Source organism: Saimiri boliviensis, chromosome 17 (genome assembly GCF_048565385.1).
Source record: "Saimiri boliviensis isolate mSaiBol1 chromosome 17, mSaiBol1.pri, whole genome shotgun sequence".
NCBI classification, from domain to species: Eukaryota; Metazoa; Chordata; class Mammalia; order Primates; family Cebidae; genus Saimiri; species Saimiri boliviensis.
In genome coordinates this window covers 19,530,002-19,546,715 of record NC_133465.1, presented here as the reverse complement: position 1 = coordinate 19,546,715, position 16,714 = coordinate 19,530,002, and the positions used below count along the sequence as shown (strand labels likewise).

Below are 16,714 nucleotides of genomic sequence, written 5' to 3'. Positions count from 1 at the left end.
AATGATAAATGTCGCCAAGGGGAAAAAATCATCAGACAGAAACAAAATATATTTATTAGAAATATTAGTCATTTATCATAGACTCTCCTGTGAATAAAGACATCGAATAAGCATGTCATATCCTAACAGTGCTGAGTACAATCTAGTGTGCTCTTTATAGACACGAGGCCACAGATGTATCAACTGCATTCAACTAATGTAGTTAATATTAGTATGCTACTCAGGATGCTACAGATTTAGCAAAACTCTAACCTGGGTTAGAGGAGTGAAATGCCCAGTGGCATTGGTAGCTATTTGAAATGCTTCTAAAAAGGCTGTGAGGTTATATCCTTCACTGCATGTCACTGGTAGGTCATCTCAAAGTGGCACTCGAGCTTTGGAAGGGTGAGAACTATTGCTGGACTTTGCGGGGGTTCTATATCTAGGGGCCTGAGTCCTCCAGCTCCACAAGCTGCCCCTCAGTGGGGAGGAGGAGGGGGAGACTAAGGGACTCTCTCTGGGCAGCAGGGAAGAGAATGTGGGAGAGATTCCTCACCACTGGATGGCCTGCCCCTGGGGATGTGTGTTTTTGTCCAACACCCACCAGCATCTACTTGGGTCGGTCTCTACAAAAGTTGTAAAAACAACTGAATGAAAAAGGGAAACAAAAGACTAATATTGTTTTTGAAATGAGAAGGGCTAGGACAAGAGAAGTTCCTGAGAATGTTACCCCCACAAGGCGGGGGCCATGGGCTACAATCAGACAGGAAAAGTTCAGTCCATGTTCAATGCAGAGAACGGCAACTTCTTGCCTTGAAAAACTCCCCCACTCTACTGGGGCTTGCATTTTGCAGATGTCTTTTCATGTAAAATTTACACATTAAAAAAAGAATCTGCAGAACAACCAAAGAATTTTAAATGACTATGTACTGGCTGAGGGAAGATGGAAAGAAACGTGGTTGTTGTGGCCTCTGAAAGTCTCAGGACAGAAACTGGGAATGGCATACTCTGCTAAAGAAAGTATAAGATGCTCACCTTTGTTTTCCCAATTTATCAACTTTCTACCTTCACCTGGTGCTCTAAGCTCTGTTAAAAACAGACCTAAAAACCCTACCCCTTGGCCTAGCTGTGGTGGGACTGCCTCCCCCAGATCCTGCACCTCCATGCCAGCCAATGGCTTAGGGGAGCCTACTTGCTGCTGTGCTAGAAGGCCTATTCCTAAAGTCCTGAGGCCATGAGTCACAGCTCCAGGACCCCAGCAGAACCTGCCCTTCCCCTAAACATCGTGTGTATTTCTTTTCTGTGTGTGACATGGTTTCGCTTTTTTGCCCAGGCCAGAGTACAGTGGCACAACACAGCTTACTGCAGCCTCCAACTCCTGGGCTCAGTGATGCTCCTGCCTCAGCCTCCCAAGCAGCTGAGACTACAGGTATGTATCATTGTACTCAACTAATTTAAAAAAAAAATTTGGGCCAGGCACAGTACCTGTAATCCTAGCACTTTGGGAGGCTGAGGCAGGCAGATCACTTGAGGTCAGGAGTTCAAGACCAGCCTGGCCAACAAGGTGAAACCCTGTTTCTAATAAAAATACAAAAATTTGCCAGGCTTGGTGGCATGTGCCTGTAATCCCAGCTACTCAGGAGGCTGAGGCAAGAGACTTGCTCGAATTTGGGAGGCGGTGGTTGTGGTGAGCCGCGATCATGCCACTGCACTACAGCCTGGGCGACGGAGTGAGACGCTTTAAAAAAAAAAAAATTTTTTTTTTTTTAAATGGAGTCAGAGTCTTGTCATGTTGCCCAGGCTGGTCTCAAAATCCTGGGCTCAAGCAGTCCTCCCACCTCAGCCTCCCAAAGTGCTGAGATTACAGGCATGAGCCACTATGCCTGACCACCATGTGTATTTCTATGGACAGAACATGGCATTCCTCTTTTACATGCACACTCATTGGCAGAGAAAATGGTAGTTGGGGAATCTCCTTAAATTATAAAAATAAATTGCACATGGCCTTTCATGTTTCTTTCCTTCTTTTTAATCTAGAGCAGGATACAGACAAAAATGGGAAGTTTGGCCACAGTGATTGGCAACTTGGGCTCCCATTGCAGAGGGGCTGGTATGGCCCCAGCGTGGAGGGAGGGAAACCACACCACCATTGCCCAAAGTTGGTTCTAGATGGTTTACATGTAATCACTCAAAACAGAGCCAATCACAGGCCAGGTGTGGTGACTCATACCTGAGTGAGCTGAAATAGCGCCACTGGCACTCCAACCTGAGCAACAGAGCAAGACTCTGTCTCAAAAAACAAACAAACAAAAAACAGCCAGGCACGGGGGCCCACGCCCGTAATCCCAGCATTTTGGGAAGCTGAGGCGGGTGGATCACTTGCAGTCAGGAGTTCAAGACCAGCCTTGCCAACATGGTGAAACCCCCTCTACTAAAAATACAAAAAAAGTAGCCAGGTGTAGTAGTGACACCTGTAAACCCAGATACTTAGGAGGCTGAAGCAGGAGAACTGCTTAAACCTGGGAGGCAGAGGTTGCAGTGAGCTGAGACCGTGCCACTGCACTCCAACCTGGGCACTAAGAATGAAATTCCGTCTCAAAAAATAAAAATAAAAATGAAAAACCGGGCCAATCTCAGAAAACACCTACCCCCACTCTGGGTATCCCAATGCAGCAACTGCCTCCCAACATAAAACCCTGGAGTAATTCCAGCTCAACTCAACTACTTTGGATATTACTTTCCCCCACTTTACTGGTGGGCAAAGTAGAAATGCAGGGTTAATAAAAAATGCTTCAGACAAGTGCCTGAAGCAGCAGAAGTAATAACTTACAGGTTGAATTGGTTCTGACTGCATCTCAAGTTTCATTTAAATACAAAGGCATGGGTGATGTAATGACCATTGCCAAAAAGCTGCTCAGGAGCTCCGGCAGGCTGCCTGCCTGGGGCTGCCAGGGAAAGGTATCTGACCCTCAGTGGTTCTCCACGCAACTGTGCTTCAGTCGCCTAAAGAACCAGAGATGTAGACTGCATCTCTGGTCCCATTCCATACATTCTGATACAACCAACTGGGGCAGCCAAGAGTTTTCAAAAGGGTGCCCTGCAGGTTCTGCTGCAGAGCCGCAGCTAGGATGCACTCACAGGGCTGGGGCGGAGTCTCTCGTCTCAAGGTGGCTTGAGAATCAGGGATCCCCTGACCCGTGCAGCCAGCTGCCACCTTTGCAAAGGTCTGGCTTGAAGCTAGGGACTGAGCTCCTGCTTCTCCAGGAATGATAAGGGGCTGGACCTGCAGCCTCTAGAACTTGGCTCTGAACCAGTGGCTCAGATCAGCAATCAGAGATGCACTTTGAGTAGTAATGGTAGTCACTGTCATTCACGGTGACTCACTGGAAGGATAAACCTTTGTTGGAGGGGCACTAACAGGCTATTTGACACTTAAAACAGCAAGGGATGGGCAATACTCATTTTCCTCAACCACCTGTATGAGCCACACCCTTACTCGCTGTGTAGCGCACATAGATCTGCCCAGAACACCGCAGAGCCACCAGATGGGCACCCAGGCCAGACCGAGCTCTTCTGAGGAACTGGGGCAGCTCTGGGAAGGGCTCTGCTGTCACTTGAGGAGACCAGTAGGGTGTCAGGAGCAACTACATTCTTCTTTGTTAATTATAAATGGGTCCTCACCACCCACCCCCAAAGGCTTCTTTTTCCCATGCCAACATGAGGCCTGGGGAAGCACTGAAAGGCCAAGTCAGTCCAGAGCTGAAATACTGTCGGGATTTGCTGTCAGCCCAGCATCCCCAGAAGCACGTGCCCTCAGCCTGCTCAACCCTGCAAAGCAGACACAGGCCATTCCCACACACACGACCTCCTGTCAAGTGCTGTGGGGAACAAGCCTGTGTGGGTGTGAACGAATGGGAGGACAAAGGTGGGGCCAATGAGGACTGCATTTTCCCTAGTGTGAAAGCTGCCAGCCGCTCGGGACCACACAGACTGTGGTGGGCAGAGGTGTGGGGCACCTCCCAGGGACCTTCCAGCAAAGCAGCCAGGGGCTCTCTTGCATTCTCACAGGCTTTCCTTTTGCTACAATGAACCAAATAAGGAACTGTGAGAACTAAAAATAAATCAAGTTCTAGGTGTTAACATTGCTACCTAGAACTCCCACCTCTCCCCAAAAGGCTGAGCGAGCACATGCTTCCAGGTTGCCCTGGAATAAATGTTTATTTTTTGTGTTCTGCTGGTTTTTATTTTGGAAGGGGGAAAGGAGGGAAGGTTTATAGGGGCAAAGTTTTGCTTTTTGTTTATTGTTTTTTTGAAACAGGGCCTGGCTCTTTCACACTGGCTGGAGTGCAGTCATATGCTCATAGCTCACTACAGCCTTAAACTCCTGGGCTCAAATTATCCTAACTGCCTTGGCTTCCTAAAGTGCTGCGATTACAGCCACGAGCTACCACACCCAGCCAAGGGCAAAGGTTTCATAAAGGCGAAGCCAGGATATTTTAAACAACAAAACCAAAAGACTGATTTGGAGTTGCTGTTTGTCTGAATTTCTGCAGATGATGTGTTCAGTCACCCAGCGTAATCAGCAAAACAATCCTGGGTGTGGGGTCTTGGTCTGGAAGGAGGGAGGCTGCCCTCTTTAGAAGCATCCCAAGGGAGAACAAAGTGTCCCCAATTTACAGTCCAGCTGGGTTTGCATTTGAGACAGGTACACCGTGGGACCCATTCTGTTTCTTATTTGGGTGTGGGTCCACTTGGATTGAGCCTGTCTTTGAAGTCTAGGCAGCTGGGTGGTGGGCAAAGCAGGGTCAGTGGACAGTGATCAGGCGCTGCAGCAGGTGGCAGTGGTGGCTGCTCTGGGCCCTCCAGGGTTACGTCTCAAAGTACTTGTAGATTTGGGCCACATACTGCATCACGCTCTGCCAGTCGGGCCGGTCCGTGTAGAGCATCTCGCTGAGTTCCTGCAGGGGAAAGAAATGGGGGACAGATCACAAGGCAGGACATCACAGACCCCTTCCCCTCTGGGACTTCAATCCAGGTTAGGGCTTACACTGCTTGGAAACCCTCCACTTACACAGAACGTGAAGGCCAGCACAGGCGCTGCTGAAAGTGATAAATTAAAGGCCCTTTCCTCCCACTTATTCAGGAGAGACTGTCCCTTTCCAAAAATGGAAAACATGATTTCCCACCACTTTCATCTCTTAACCATAGGACAGCATTTAACAAGTTTTAAAAAGCAAGTCACCCATAATTTCACTGTTAAAATGATTTCCAAGTTTCTAAATTACATTTGAATCCGCACCTCTAATTCCCCAGGCTCCCAGCACAGTGCACGTGCTGTTACATGGACTGAGCATTTCACACCTGGGTTCCCGTGCTGCTATGCTACTCTGCGGGCTGCCGTTCTAGTGGATGCGCACTATTCAGGGAAACTGCTGTCCACAAGGGACATGGAGTGCAGTGTATGCTCATCTCGTCGCCACCACAGACTTTGCGATAAGCATCTTTGTGCAAGATTGTTTCCTTCTGTCAAACTAGTCCCTCAAGATAAATTCCTGAGAGTGGGATTATCACAAAAGTCTTGAACCAATTTCAAATGTAATTGTTTTACCAGCATTGTGTTACCATTTAACATTTTTTTAAAAATTTAATATAGTTTGGTGAATTTTCTGCTTATTTTTATTTTTACTTTTGCTCATTTGCTGGTTTTGATAGGCTGATTTATTTTTGTTCATTTTGCAGTAAGCTTGTGATGAACATGCATAAAGTCCAGGCCAGAAAGGGAAGGGCAAGAGGGTAGGCATCCTGTCAGGCACTCAGCCAAACTTTTCTGAAATTTGTGCCACTGGACATATTTAGTAATTAACTTTGGGGTTGAATTTGGATTCCTGTGCGATTACCAGAGAATAGTAGGAAAGGACCTTGATGTAAAGCCAGAAGCAGAGATGCCATGGAAAAGTAAGGCTGAACTTAGCACATCTGTCCCCTGATTCAACATCTGAACAGACTTCACCTATTCTGCTCCCTGGTGATGCTAAAAAATTATCAGCATATCACTAGTTATGGAAAGGAGTGGAAGAGGAGTTGGTAGAACATTCCATGCAGGACAATTAAAAAAAACAACAAACTTTCACACAAGGATAGAATGTCTCCTTCTACCTACACTGCTGTAGTCATGACTGCACACAGACTGAGGCCTGGCAAGTTAAAATCCGTACCAAGGAGGGTTACGAACATGACTTACAGAAAGAAAGTGATGAAGAACTCAGCATGCAATTTGGGAGACAGATGAGCTCTGGGAAAAGGGATGGCTACGAATGCAAGAGAGAGAGCACACTGTACACTTTCCTCTGTATGATGGAAAGGGTGTGTTTTTAGTCTCAGGGATGACTCAGAAGTTCAATCAATAACTCGGTCGTGAGCAGACAATCTTACATGCTTGAACTTCATAATAATTGAACTAAAAATATTTAGTACATTGTTAACGTCACATTTGAGAATTTTTGAAAGTATATTTTGTACACTTCAGAAGACAGAGTATGCTGCATTAGTAACAATCTTATAGTGCATGACATTTTTTTGAATTAGTAATTAAGACCCTCCAAAAGATACCAGAACAAGATGATTTCACTTGTGAATTCCATCAAATACTTAAGGAAGAAATAATACCAATTCTACACAATCTCTTCAAAACATGGAAGAGGAAAGAACACTTCCCTACTCATTCTGTGATATCAACATTATCTGGATACCAAAACTAGGCACAAACATTACAGGAAATCTACATGCCAGTTTCTCACGAGTACACACTGAACTGATTCCATTAATCTGTAAAAGTATAATAAATCATGATCAAATGAGGTTTATCCCAGGAACACAAGGCTGGTTCAACATTTGTACACTGATGTAATTCATCACCTTAAATAACTGAATGAGAAAAACCACATGATCAAATCAACAGATGAAGAAAAAGCATTACACAAAATTCCACAACCAAGACAGTTTTAATACGTGGTAACCCTCAACAACTAGGAATAGAAGGGAACCTCTTTTACCTAATAGAGAATAGGTACAAAAAACTGACAACTCATATCATACTTAATGGTGAAGGACTTTAACACTCCCCCCATAAAATCAGGAACAAGGCAAGGATACCCTTTCTCATTTGTCCTGTTTAAAACTGTACTGGGCTATAGGTAATTCCGGCACTTTGGGAGGCTGAGGCAAAGGGATCACCTCAGGTCAGGAGTTCAAGACCAGCCTGATCAACATGGCAAAACCCCATCGCTACAAAAAAAAAGAAAAATTAGCTGGGCATGATGGCGGGCACCAGTAATCCCAGTTACTAAGGAGGCTGAGGCAGGAGAATCACTTGAACCCAGGAGGCGGAAGTTGAGTGAGCCAAGATCATGCCATTTTACTCCAGCCTGGGTGACAGACAAGACTCTGCTCAAAAAAACAAACAACAACAACAACAAAAAACACAAAACCCAAAATAACCCAAAACTGTACTGCAAGTGCAAAAAGGCATGAAAAATAAATAAATGGCATGCAGACTGGAAAGGAAGACATAAAACTGTCTTTATTTGCAGATGACATAATTGTTTAGAAAATCCCAAAGCATTTACACGCAGGTTTAGCAAAGTCAGTATACAAAAGTCAACTGCTGTCCTATATACGGTTGAACAACTGGATTCTATAATAAGAAAAAACAATATTATTTTCAATAGCACCAAAAAAAAAAAAAAAAAACCTAAGGTCTAAATCTAACAAAATATGTGCAGAAGGTGAACATAGCTGTCAGGGTGGTTGAGAGTATGGGCTCTGGAGCTGCTTGCCTGACCCTGCCTCTTACCTTTCCTGTTCATAAGCCACATGCCTCAGTTTCCTCCTGTAGAGGGCATCCATCTTAAGGACCTCTGTAAGGGTCCAACAAGTCCATGCATGAAAAATGCCGGGAATGGTAAACAGTAAATACACACAGTAAATACGAAAAAAAAAAATGCTTTTCACACAATCAAGCACAAATTAGCTATTTAAGCACAGCTCATCAAGTTTACAGTTGCAGAGTAGGCCCAGCCACACCTCAGGAATTGCTGTGTGGTGACTTCCTCCATGGAAGCATGCAGCACCCAGCCCTGCAGTGGCTGTCCTGGTGGGCACGATGGCACTCAGTGAGCAACAGCCCTCATGGACTACATGGCCTGGTAATGACACAGCAGCCCTGGGGCACATGTTCTGGCTGTTTAATGACAGTGATGTCACATATCCTCCTCCCACACGTAATTCCTTTCCCGAGGAGTTGCTTCCACCTGCAATTGGACTGGCTAAGATGCTCTCCCTACACGGTGGCTGAGGAAGAACAATTTCTAATATCTGGAGAACACTACAGAACTTCACTTTTAAAGATCTCATCGTCTCACACCAGTCAGAATGGCTACTGATAAAAAATCAAAAAGTAACAGATGCTGACAAGGCTGTGGAGGAAAGGGAATGCTTATACACTGCTGGTGGAAATGTAAATTAGTTCAGCTCCTGTGGAAAGCAATTGGAGACTTCTCAAAGAACTTAAAACAGAACTACCATTTGACCCAGCAATCCCATTACTGGGTATATACACAAAGGAAAAGAAATCGTTCTATCAAAAAGACACATGCACACTTATGTTCATCACAGTGCTAGTCACAATAGCAAAGACATGAAATCAACATAGGTGCCCATCAACAGTAGTCTGAATAAAGGGCTGGGTGTGGTAGCTCACACCTGTAATTCCAGCACTTTGGGAGGCTGAGGCAGGATGATTACCTGTCAGGAGTTCGAGACCAGCCTGGTTAACATGGAGAAACCCTGTTTCTACTAAAAACAAAAACAAAAACAAAAACAAAAAAAAATTAGCTGGGTGTGGTGGTGCACGCCTATAATCCCAGGTACTAGGGAGGCTGAGGCAGCAGAATTGCTTGAAACTGGGAGGTGGAAGTTGCAGTGAGCCAAGATCACACCACTGCACTCCAGCCTGGGTGACACAGCGAGACTCCATCTCAAAAAAAAAAAAAAAAAGGGAGCAGGTATTTCCCAAGGCCACTCCTCAATTGTACTAATAAGGCCATGTTGTATGGGGGCCATTGCACAGGTTTTGAAGTCACGGAGATGAGTTCAAATCTTGGCTCTGACATATTCTATCTTGGGTATCATGGTCAAATTGAATATATAGCTGGGATTACAGGTCCATCACGCCCAGCTAATTTTTTGTATTTTTAGTAGAGATGGGGTTTTGTAATGTTGGCCAGTCTCAAACTCCTGACCTCAGGTGATCCACCCACCTTGGCCTCCCAAAGTGCCACCATTACAGGCGTGAGCCACCATGCCTGGCCAGAACTGTATCTCATTTTTATTTAAACTTAGATTTTCTTGATCCCTAATGAGATTGAACATCTTTAAAACTGCTCATTGACCATTCGTGATCTTCTTCTCTGAACTGTCTATTCTAGCCTTTGATAATTTCCTGCTAGGTTGTATTTTTATTACTGATTAGCAGAAATTTTTAATGGATTATCTGTCTTATCTTTGATTTTTCTGTAGTCTCATTATAATATGTCTGGATGGATATTTTTGTTTTATTCATCCTGCTTGAGATAAATAAAGAATCTGTGGACTCTTTCATTATCCTTTCATCATTCTGGAAAATTTTCAGGCATCCTATCTTCAGATATTGCCTCCATTCCATTCTTTCCATCCTTTTCAAATCAGGAATTCCCTTTGGACATGGGACATGGCCATCGTCTAATTTTTTCATCCATGTTTCTTAAACTCTGAGACAGACCCTATTAGTTAGATAGCCCAACAGTAATTCCCAAGCTCTCTCCCCCTTGCATGCTTCCCACTAAAGAAACTGAAAAATGTTATATGCTCACTTCCTCAAATGCCCTTGCAGCTGGAGACTATGTAACAGAGTACCGCCAAGGAGCTGGAGAAACCCAAGGAACCTTTTACTTTCATTCCTTAAAGGGAAAAGACAGGAGACACTTGCTCTATCTCTTCTCCCTTCTTCCTACCCTGCAGGTGAAAGCGATGTCTGAAGTTTGGCAGCCACCTTCAATCACAAAGGAACAAGTATGGAGACAAAAGAAACAGACTAAAGATGGTAAGCATGGAGAGGAGACACTCCGGGACTTTGAATATAATACCAAGTGGTGAACCAATCCTAAAACTACTGTTGCTAAAAAAGAAAATTAACATTTTACGGTTTAAGCAACTGCCAGTTGGGTTTTCCCTTTACTGAGGCTGAACGCATATTAATTCAACTTTACTATTATATTTTATAGTTTTTAATGTCTCTTATATATTTTGGGTAATTTCCCTATATTTATTTTCCAATTTAATAGTTCTCTCTTCTGCGCTATCTATTGAATTTGGCAACACATATTGTGGTCTTAATTCTGCATTTTCATTTCTGGAAGTGTTATTTGATTCTTTAAAAATCTTTTTTAAATTGAATCATTCTTTCTTTGTGGTTTACATTGCTCCTTTTATCTCTTTAATATGTTTAAATAGTCTTTTTGTTGTCTCTTATTTATCATCTCAAGTTCTGGTAGATAATCCTTTTGTTTGCTGTATCTGCTGACTAGCTCAAGTAGATCATTTTCTCAAGTGTTTTGTCATTTTTTAGCAGCCACTGTAGTATCAGCCCAGGGGCTTCCTGCATCCAAGAGTATAAACTAAGGGCTTTGTGCAGCACAGATACTATAAATTTGGACTCTAAATCTCATCTGGCCCTTTTCCTTTCCTTGCAAGAGACTTTCTCTTTTTTCTCTCTCTCCTTTTCCTCTCTCTGCGTGCACACACACACACACAGGTGGAGACCAGCTTCCTTATCACCTCCCTGGACTGGCTGGTGGAGTTTTAGAGATTTCTGCTTTCACTAAGAAGAGCAGCATGTCGTAAGCCTTGGCTTTATACAGGCAGGGGTCTTGGTGCTTGCCTGGCCCTCTGCTCCCTGCCCACCCCTGCCGGCTTTTGCAGGCTCAGCCTATGCCTGGTTTCTGCTTCATTTTACATTTCTGGCATCTGGGTATTTCCCATTCTTCCTTGAGAGGTCAGCTATATGTTGATATTTTTTAAAATAGCATTTTATTCAGATTTCTAGGTGCTCTGAACAAGAGGGCTCTAATAATAATTCAGTCCACTGAATTATTATTGTGTGTTTCCAGAACTGAAATTTGTCCATATGAAATCGTATGTGATTGAAAATCTCTTAGAGTTGAAAATTTCTAAATCATGTGTGATTAGATCAACTGAATAATTCTATATTATGTACTGAGAGCAACAGACTTTCAGCAAACAGATGTCAATGTTCTACAAGAAACTGTTTATTAGCTGCCATAAAGCTATTTCTCATACAATTAAAATAAAGTATCACAAGCATACAAAATAGGATACTTACCAGGCTGGGTTTGATGCCTACGCTTTCAGCTGCTTCAAATGCCAACAATAGATTCCTCTTCTAGGTTAAAAAGACAAACAGATTGGAATCATTAATTTAAAATATACAGCTTTTGCCAGGAGAGAACATCAACTGATATTCCCATATAAATTACGCACTATTATAAAACAAAGAATAATAAGTCAAGTGTACAAAATACGGTCTCAGTTTAAGAAAAAAAAATAAAGAGGTTGCAACTGCACCAAAACCAACATTACTGACTGACACCTGTCAGAGAGAAATTTTTGTTTACCTCTGTCAAGATTTAGGTAATTTATACTTTGTAAGATTTATGCGGCTGGATGTGGTGGTACACGCCTGTAATCCCACCACTTTGGGAGGCCGAGGTGGGTGGTCACCTGAGGTCAGGAGTTCGAAACTAGACTGGCCAACATGGTGAAGGCCTGTCTCTACTAAAAATACAAAAAACAGCCAGGCATTGTGGTGGGTGCCTGTAATCCCAGCTACTTGAGAGGCTGAGACAGGAGAATCACTTGAACCCGGGAGGCAGAGGTTGCAGTGAGCTGAGATTGTGCTACTACGCTCCGGCCTGAGCAACAGAGACTCCACCTCCAATAAATAAATAAATAAGTAAGATTTATGGCATACACATTCTGTTGTATAACAAAGTTGCTTGATCATGATACTGTATAAAAAAATTATCAAAGTAATATATATTATAGTATATATAGATTGTATTTAAATAGAATGAAAACCTGTTCCTTTAATCCTGGTCCTTCAGAGAACTACCTTTTAATTTCTGCTTAGTTGTGAATTATTTCCATATCTCTGTAAATGCTTACACAACTACTACTTGATTTCTAAAATGAAGGCATTTTCAATGGATTTCTTCCAGGACAAATTCTTCCAGTTCCTTCAGGACTCAGGCATCATGCATCTGCCTCCTCTTTGCACTGTAGTCACATAGCTAATTTTAGTGCCATATTAATATTAGCTATGTTTGTGACCTTAAATAATATTCTCGAACTTCTATTTTTTTGTCCTATTGATGTGACGTGGACACCACTTCCAGACTACACTTTGTATGTCAGGAATAAATTCCCCCATCTTCCCTCCACCTGGTCAAGTTGTAAATTGCCACAGCTGAAAACGTTTGCTTCCTTCTCTGGAAGCACATTTAAGTCCCTGTGGTCTCTGACCAGAATGATTCTGGAAGGTGAAAACCACAAGCAGCATCACAGAAGGCAGCTCTGGGCATGTGCCCTCTACAGTTCCATCATTGTGACCTGCGCCACTCAAGGCTTCATTCAAAGGACTTCCTTTGTTACTCTACCGATTGTCCAAAATCACTCTACATTTTAGTGTGCTATGGATTTGGACCCTGCCTTTCTTCAAAAGTTTGGTTCTGTCCTACAATTTCTGCTTGTTTGGGGTTTTCCTTACTGGGAGGAAACTTCATGCCACCTTCTCATCTCACTCACTGTAATCTCCACCTCCTGGGTTCAAGCAGTTCTCTTGCCTCAGCCTCCCTTCTCATCTGGCCTTTTGCCCATTCTCACTGTTGCTTCTAAGTCCTAACATTCTCCTCGCGGCCTCACCATTCAATTCTGACACAGAGAGACTGCTTCATAGACACACTGAACTGCGGCTTCCTCACACAGCTTCTCATCTTCTCCTTTATCACAGCCTCAAGCTCTTAATCATCCCATCATTCTATGAAACCCTTTAGCCCCAAGCCCTCCAGAACCTCATTGATTTTTGGATTTTACTCCCATTTTATTGCCTAGGTTTCCTTCTTAAGAAGGAATATGGGGAGATACATTTTCTGGATGCAATCGTGTATGAAAAATTCCCTCTTTTTTTGAGACAGAGTCTTGCTCTGTCACCCAGGCTGGAGTGCAGTGGCTCGATCTCAGCTCACTGCAACCTCTGCCTTTCAGGTTTAAGTGATTCTTGTTCCTCAGTCACCTCAGTAACTGAGATCACAGACACGCACCACCACACCCAGCTAATATATATACATATTTTTTTTTGTATTTTTAGTAGAGAAGGGGTTTCGCTATGTTGACCAGGCTGGTGTTGAACTCCTGGGCTCAAGTGATCTGCCTGTATCAGCCTCCTAAATTCCTGGGACAGGTGTGAGCTGTGGTGCCTGGCCATCATGTTCCTCAGTAGAATTTCTTCTTCTTCTTTTTTTTTTTTGAGATGGAGTCTCACTCTGTTGCCCCAGGAAGGAGTGCAGTGGCATGACCTCGATTCACTGTAACCTCCACCTCCTGGGTTTAAGCAGTTCTCTTGCCTCAGCCTCCCTAGTAGCTGGAACTAGACACCCACCACCATGCCTGGCTAATTTTTATATTTTTAGTGGAGGTGGGGTTTCACCATATTGGCCAACCTGGTCTCGAACTCCTGACCTCAGGTGATTCATCTGTGTATGCCTTCCAAACTGCTGGGATTACAGACATGAGCCACCGCACCTGGCCAAATTTCTTAATTTTGTTGAGATATTATATGTAATTCTATATTTTAGATTTCATACTTCATTTTACACCCTTTTCCATTTCCCCATTTCTTCTGTGTTCAGTATCTGTTGTGAAAACACAAGTGGAGCCAGATGTGGTGACACGAGTCTGTAATCCCAGCTACTCCAGAGCCTGAGGTGTGGGAGGATCCCTTGCTGAAAACTTTCTCAAAATACCCTCAAATAGTATACAGGGTGACATGGAATATAGAGAGGAAGTGTGTTTTTTTATTCACGACAGTGAATAAAATAGTTCTGGGATTACAGGTGTGAATCACTGTGCGTGGCCAGGCACAGTGCACTGGCACCAAGCACACAGGATGTCCCTCTCATCCTGATGACACAGGGTGTGTGCTACATTCACATCCACGTGCTCCCTATGAAACCCAGCTTCTAATATGATTCTTTTAGGAAAATTTCCCTGCTCTTTCCCTCCTCTGCTCTAGTAAGATTTCTCCCATGTGCTCAGTTTTATTCATTTTTGCAGCAGCAGAACATCTGTGACCAACTGTTATTATCCTAACCTCTTTCATTTGATCGCTGTGCAGAGGCCAGCTGGGAGGCAGAAGCCACAGACAAGCAGCAGCTGTGAAGGGATTCACATCCCCATGGGCTGTTAGCGTCAGTTGCAGCTCTGCCCACAGGAGCTGGGCAGGGCGACGTGGTCACTGCTTCAGTCTGCTGTGGTCGGGGGAGGATGGTGCAGGCTTGGGACTTTCCAGTTCCAGGACAGCCTTAGTGCCCAACCAGTGGGAAAACTGTCACCAGCAGGGCTCAAGGGCTTGTGCTAGTTGGGCCTTGACAGGCTTGGGACTTTCCAGTTCCAGGACAGCCTTAGTCCCCAACCAGTGGGAAAACTGTCACCAGCAGGGCTCAAGGGCTTGTGCTAGTTGGGCCTTGCACTCAAAACCGATGGGAGAAAGGATGCCAATCCTAGAGCTCCCCCTCTCAGGGTCATGCTTCATTTTAGACACTGGGACAAGCACACTCCATTCTAACACCTGAGTCTGTCTGGACTAAGAGAGTTGCATAGGCTGGCAGGTGAATGCCCTTATTATTGAAAACAATAAAACAAAACAAAAATGGCCAGCCACAGTGGTTCACACCTGTAATCCCAGAACTATTGGGAAGCCAAAGTGGGTGGATCACCCGAGGTCAGGAGTTCGAGACCAGCCTGACCAATATGATGACACCTCATCTCTACTAAAAATACAAAAATTAGCCAGGCATGGTGGTGCATGCTTGCAGTCCCAGCTACTCGGGAGGTTGAGGCAGGAGAATCACTTGAAGCTAGGAGGCAGAGGTTGCAGTGAGCTGAGATGGCACCATTGCATTCCAGCCTGGGTGACAGAATGAGACTCTATCTCAAAACAACAACAACAAAATGACAAAACCTTCTAGGGACTGGAAATCACACTCTGTGATCATATAACTCTTCACCATCATAGAAGATATGCTTGTTAGTTTTTATCAGAAATTCCCTACTTAATACCAATGTCAAACAGACGTAGTTTAATTGCTTCCATCCTGGGCCATCAACAACTCTATCATATACTTTTCAGATTTTGTTTTTAATAGAGTTTTACAAATATTAAAGAAAGACTTCTCTTGGTGTCCTTTGTGATGTATGTGTAAATTAAAAAAAAAAAAAAAAAAAGCCCTGGCACCAAGCACACAGAACATGGCTGCAGGCTGGGGTGGACAGATGTCCCTCTCATCCTGATGACACAGGGTGTGTGCTACATTCACATCCATGTGCTCCCTATGAAACCCAGCTTCTAATATGATTCTTTTAGGAAAATTTCCCTGCTCTTTCCCTCCTCTGCTCTAGTAAGATTTCTCCCATGTGCTCAGTTTTATACTCTATGGGTTTGCCTATTTTGACACGTTATTTTGAAAACCTGCACCTGGAACTGTGATAGATATGACCTCTCTCACCAAAAAGAATGCCAGCATCCCCCAGGGGAAGCCATACACCAAGAAGTGGTGAAATGTCACTGCAGCCACTGTGGCTCCTCTGGAGTGTGGCCAGGATGGGGCATTTAGGAAGCAGTTGGCTGGGTTCCTTCAGGGAGAGGCAAACAGGCTGTAATCAGCCAACAGAATCCTAGGCTCTGGGACACAACCCAACTCAAGATTACTGTGAAGTCAAATAGACCCTAAAATGAAAAATGCCAGACATCCAGGGCTGATTGAGACTCTCATCACAGACCCACAGTCTTGAACATGCTCCCCAGTGGTTGGGTGATTGGTCTGTGGAAGAAATTCAACCCTGCAGGTAGGGAACAGAGGCCCATGTCATGGCCTCAGTCTGACCCACTGCATGCTGCCATGGCTGCGGGAGGCCTGGGCAGGTGGTGGAGCCTCTGCGCTCAGAATCGCAGAGACTAGTGCCAGACACAGGGGCTCCAGCCCAGGAGGCATGGCTTGCAATTCGGAGCCTGAGAGCAAACATCTTTAGGTCCGTAATTTTCCAACACAACTGTGCTGATTTGAGAACAAAAAAGCCAATCTATCTGGATGACTGCAGGGAGAGATGCACAGGCACTGTCAGGAAGACGTGGGCGTGTGCCTGTGTGGGCTCCACCTAGCACAGTGTTAGGAAGGCCTTCTGACTATTTTCAGTGCTTTTATGCCCACTATTTCCTCAGTTATCTCCACAACGTCATATCAGAAAAGCAGAGACTAAGACATCAATGAATGCATAGATCACACACTAAGACATCAATGAATGCAGCCCACGGCCCCAACTCAGGCCGCCTCTCTGGCTGCTCCTT

The 16,714-nt window shown here is 44.2% G+C and overlaps 1 protein-coding gene across 8 annotated transcripts in view; it reads right to left on the bottom strand.

Annotated features, from left to right (window-relative positions):
• Positions 1 to 30: 30 nt before the first annotated feature.
• Positions 31 to 16,714, bottom strand: part of SPECC1 (sperm antigen with calponin homology and coiled-coil domains 1) — a 326,271-nt gene continuing 309,587 nt past the window's right edge. For all 8 annotated transcript variants that reach the window (XM_039476154.2, XM_074388311.1, XM_074388314.1 and 5 more), the window contains 2 exons: positions 11,417 to 11,476; positions 31 to 4,937 (listed from right to left, as the gene is read on the bottom strand). In XM_039476154.2, the coding sequence (XP_039332088.1) occupies positions 4,848 to 4,937; positions 11,417 to 11,476 (150 nt within the window). In that variant the 3' untranslated portion in view covers positions 31 to 4,847. The remainder of the gene's footprint in view (positions 4,938 to 11,416; positions 11,477 to 16,714) is intronic.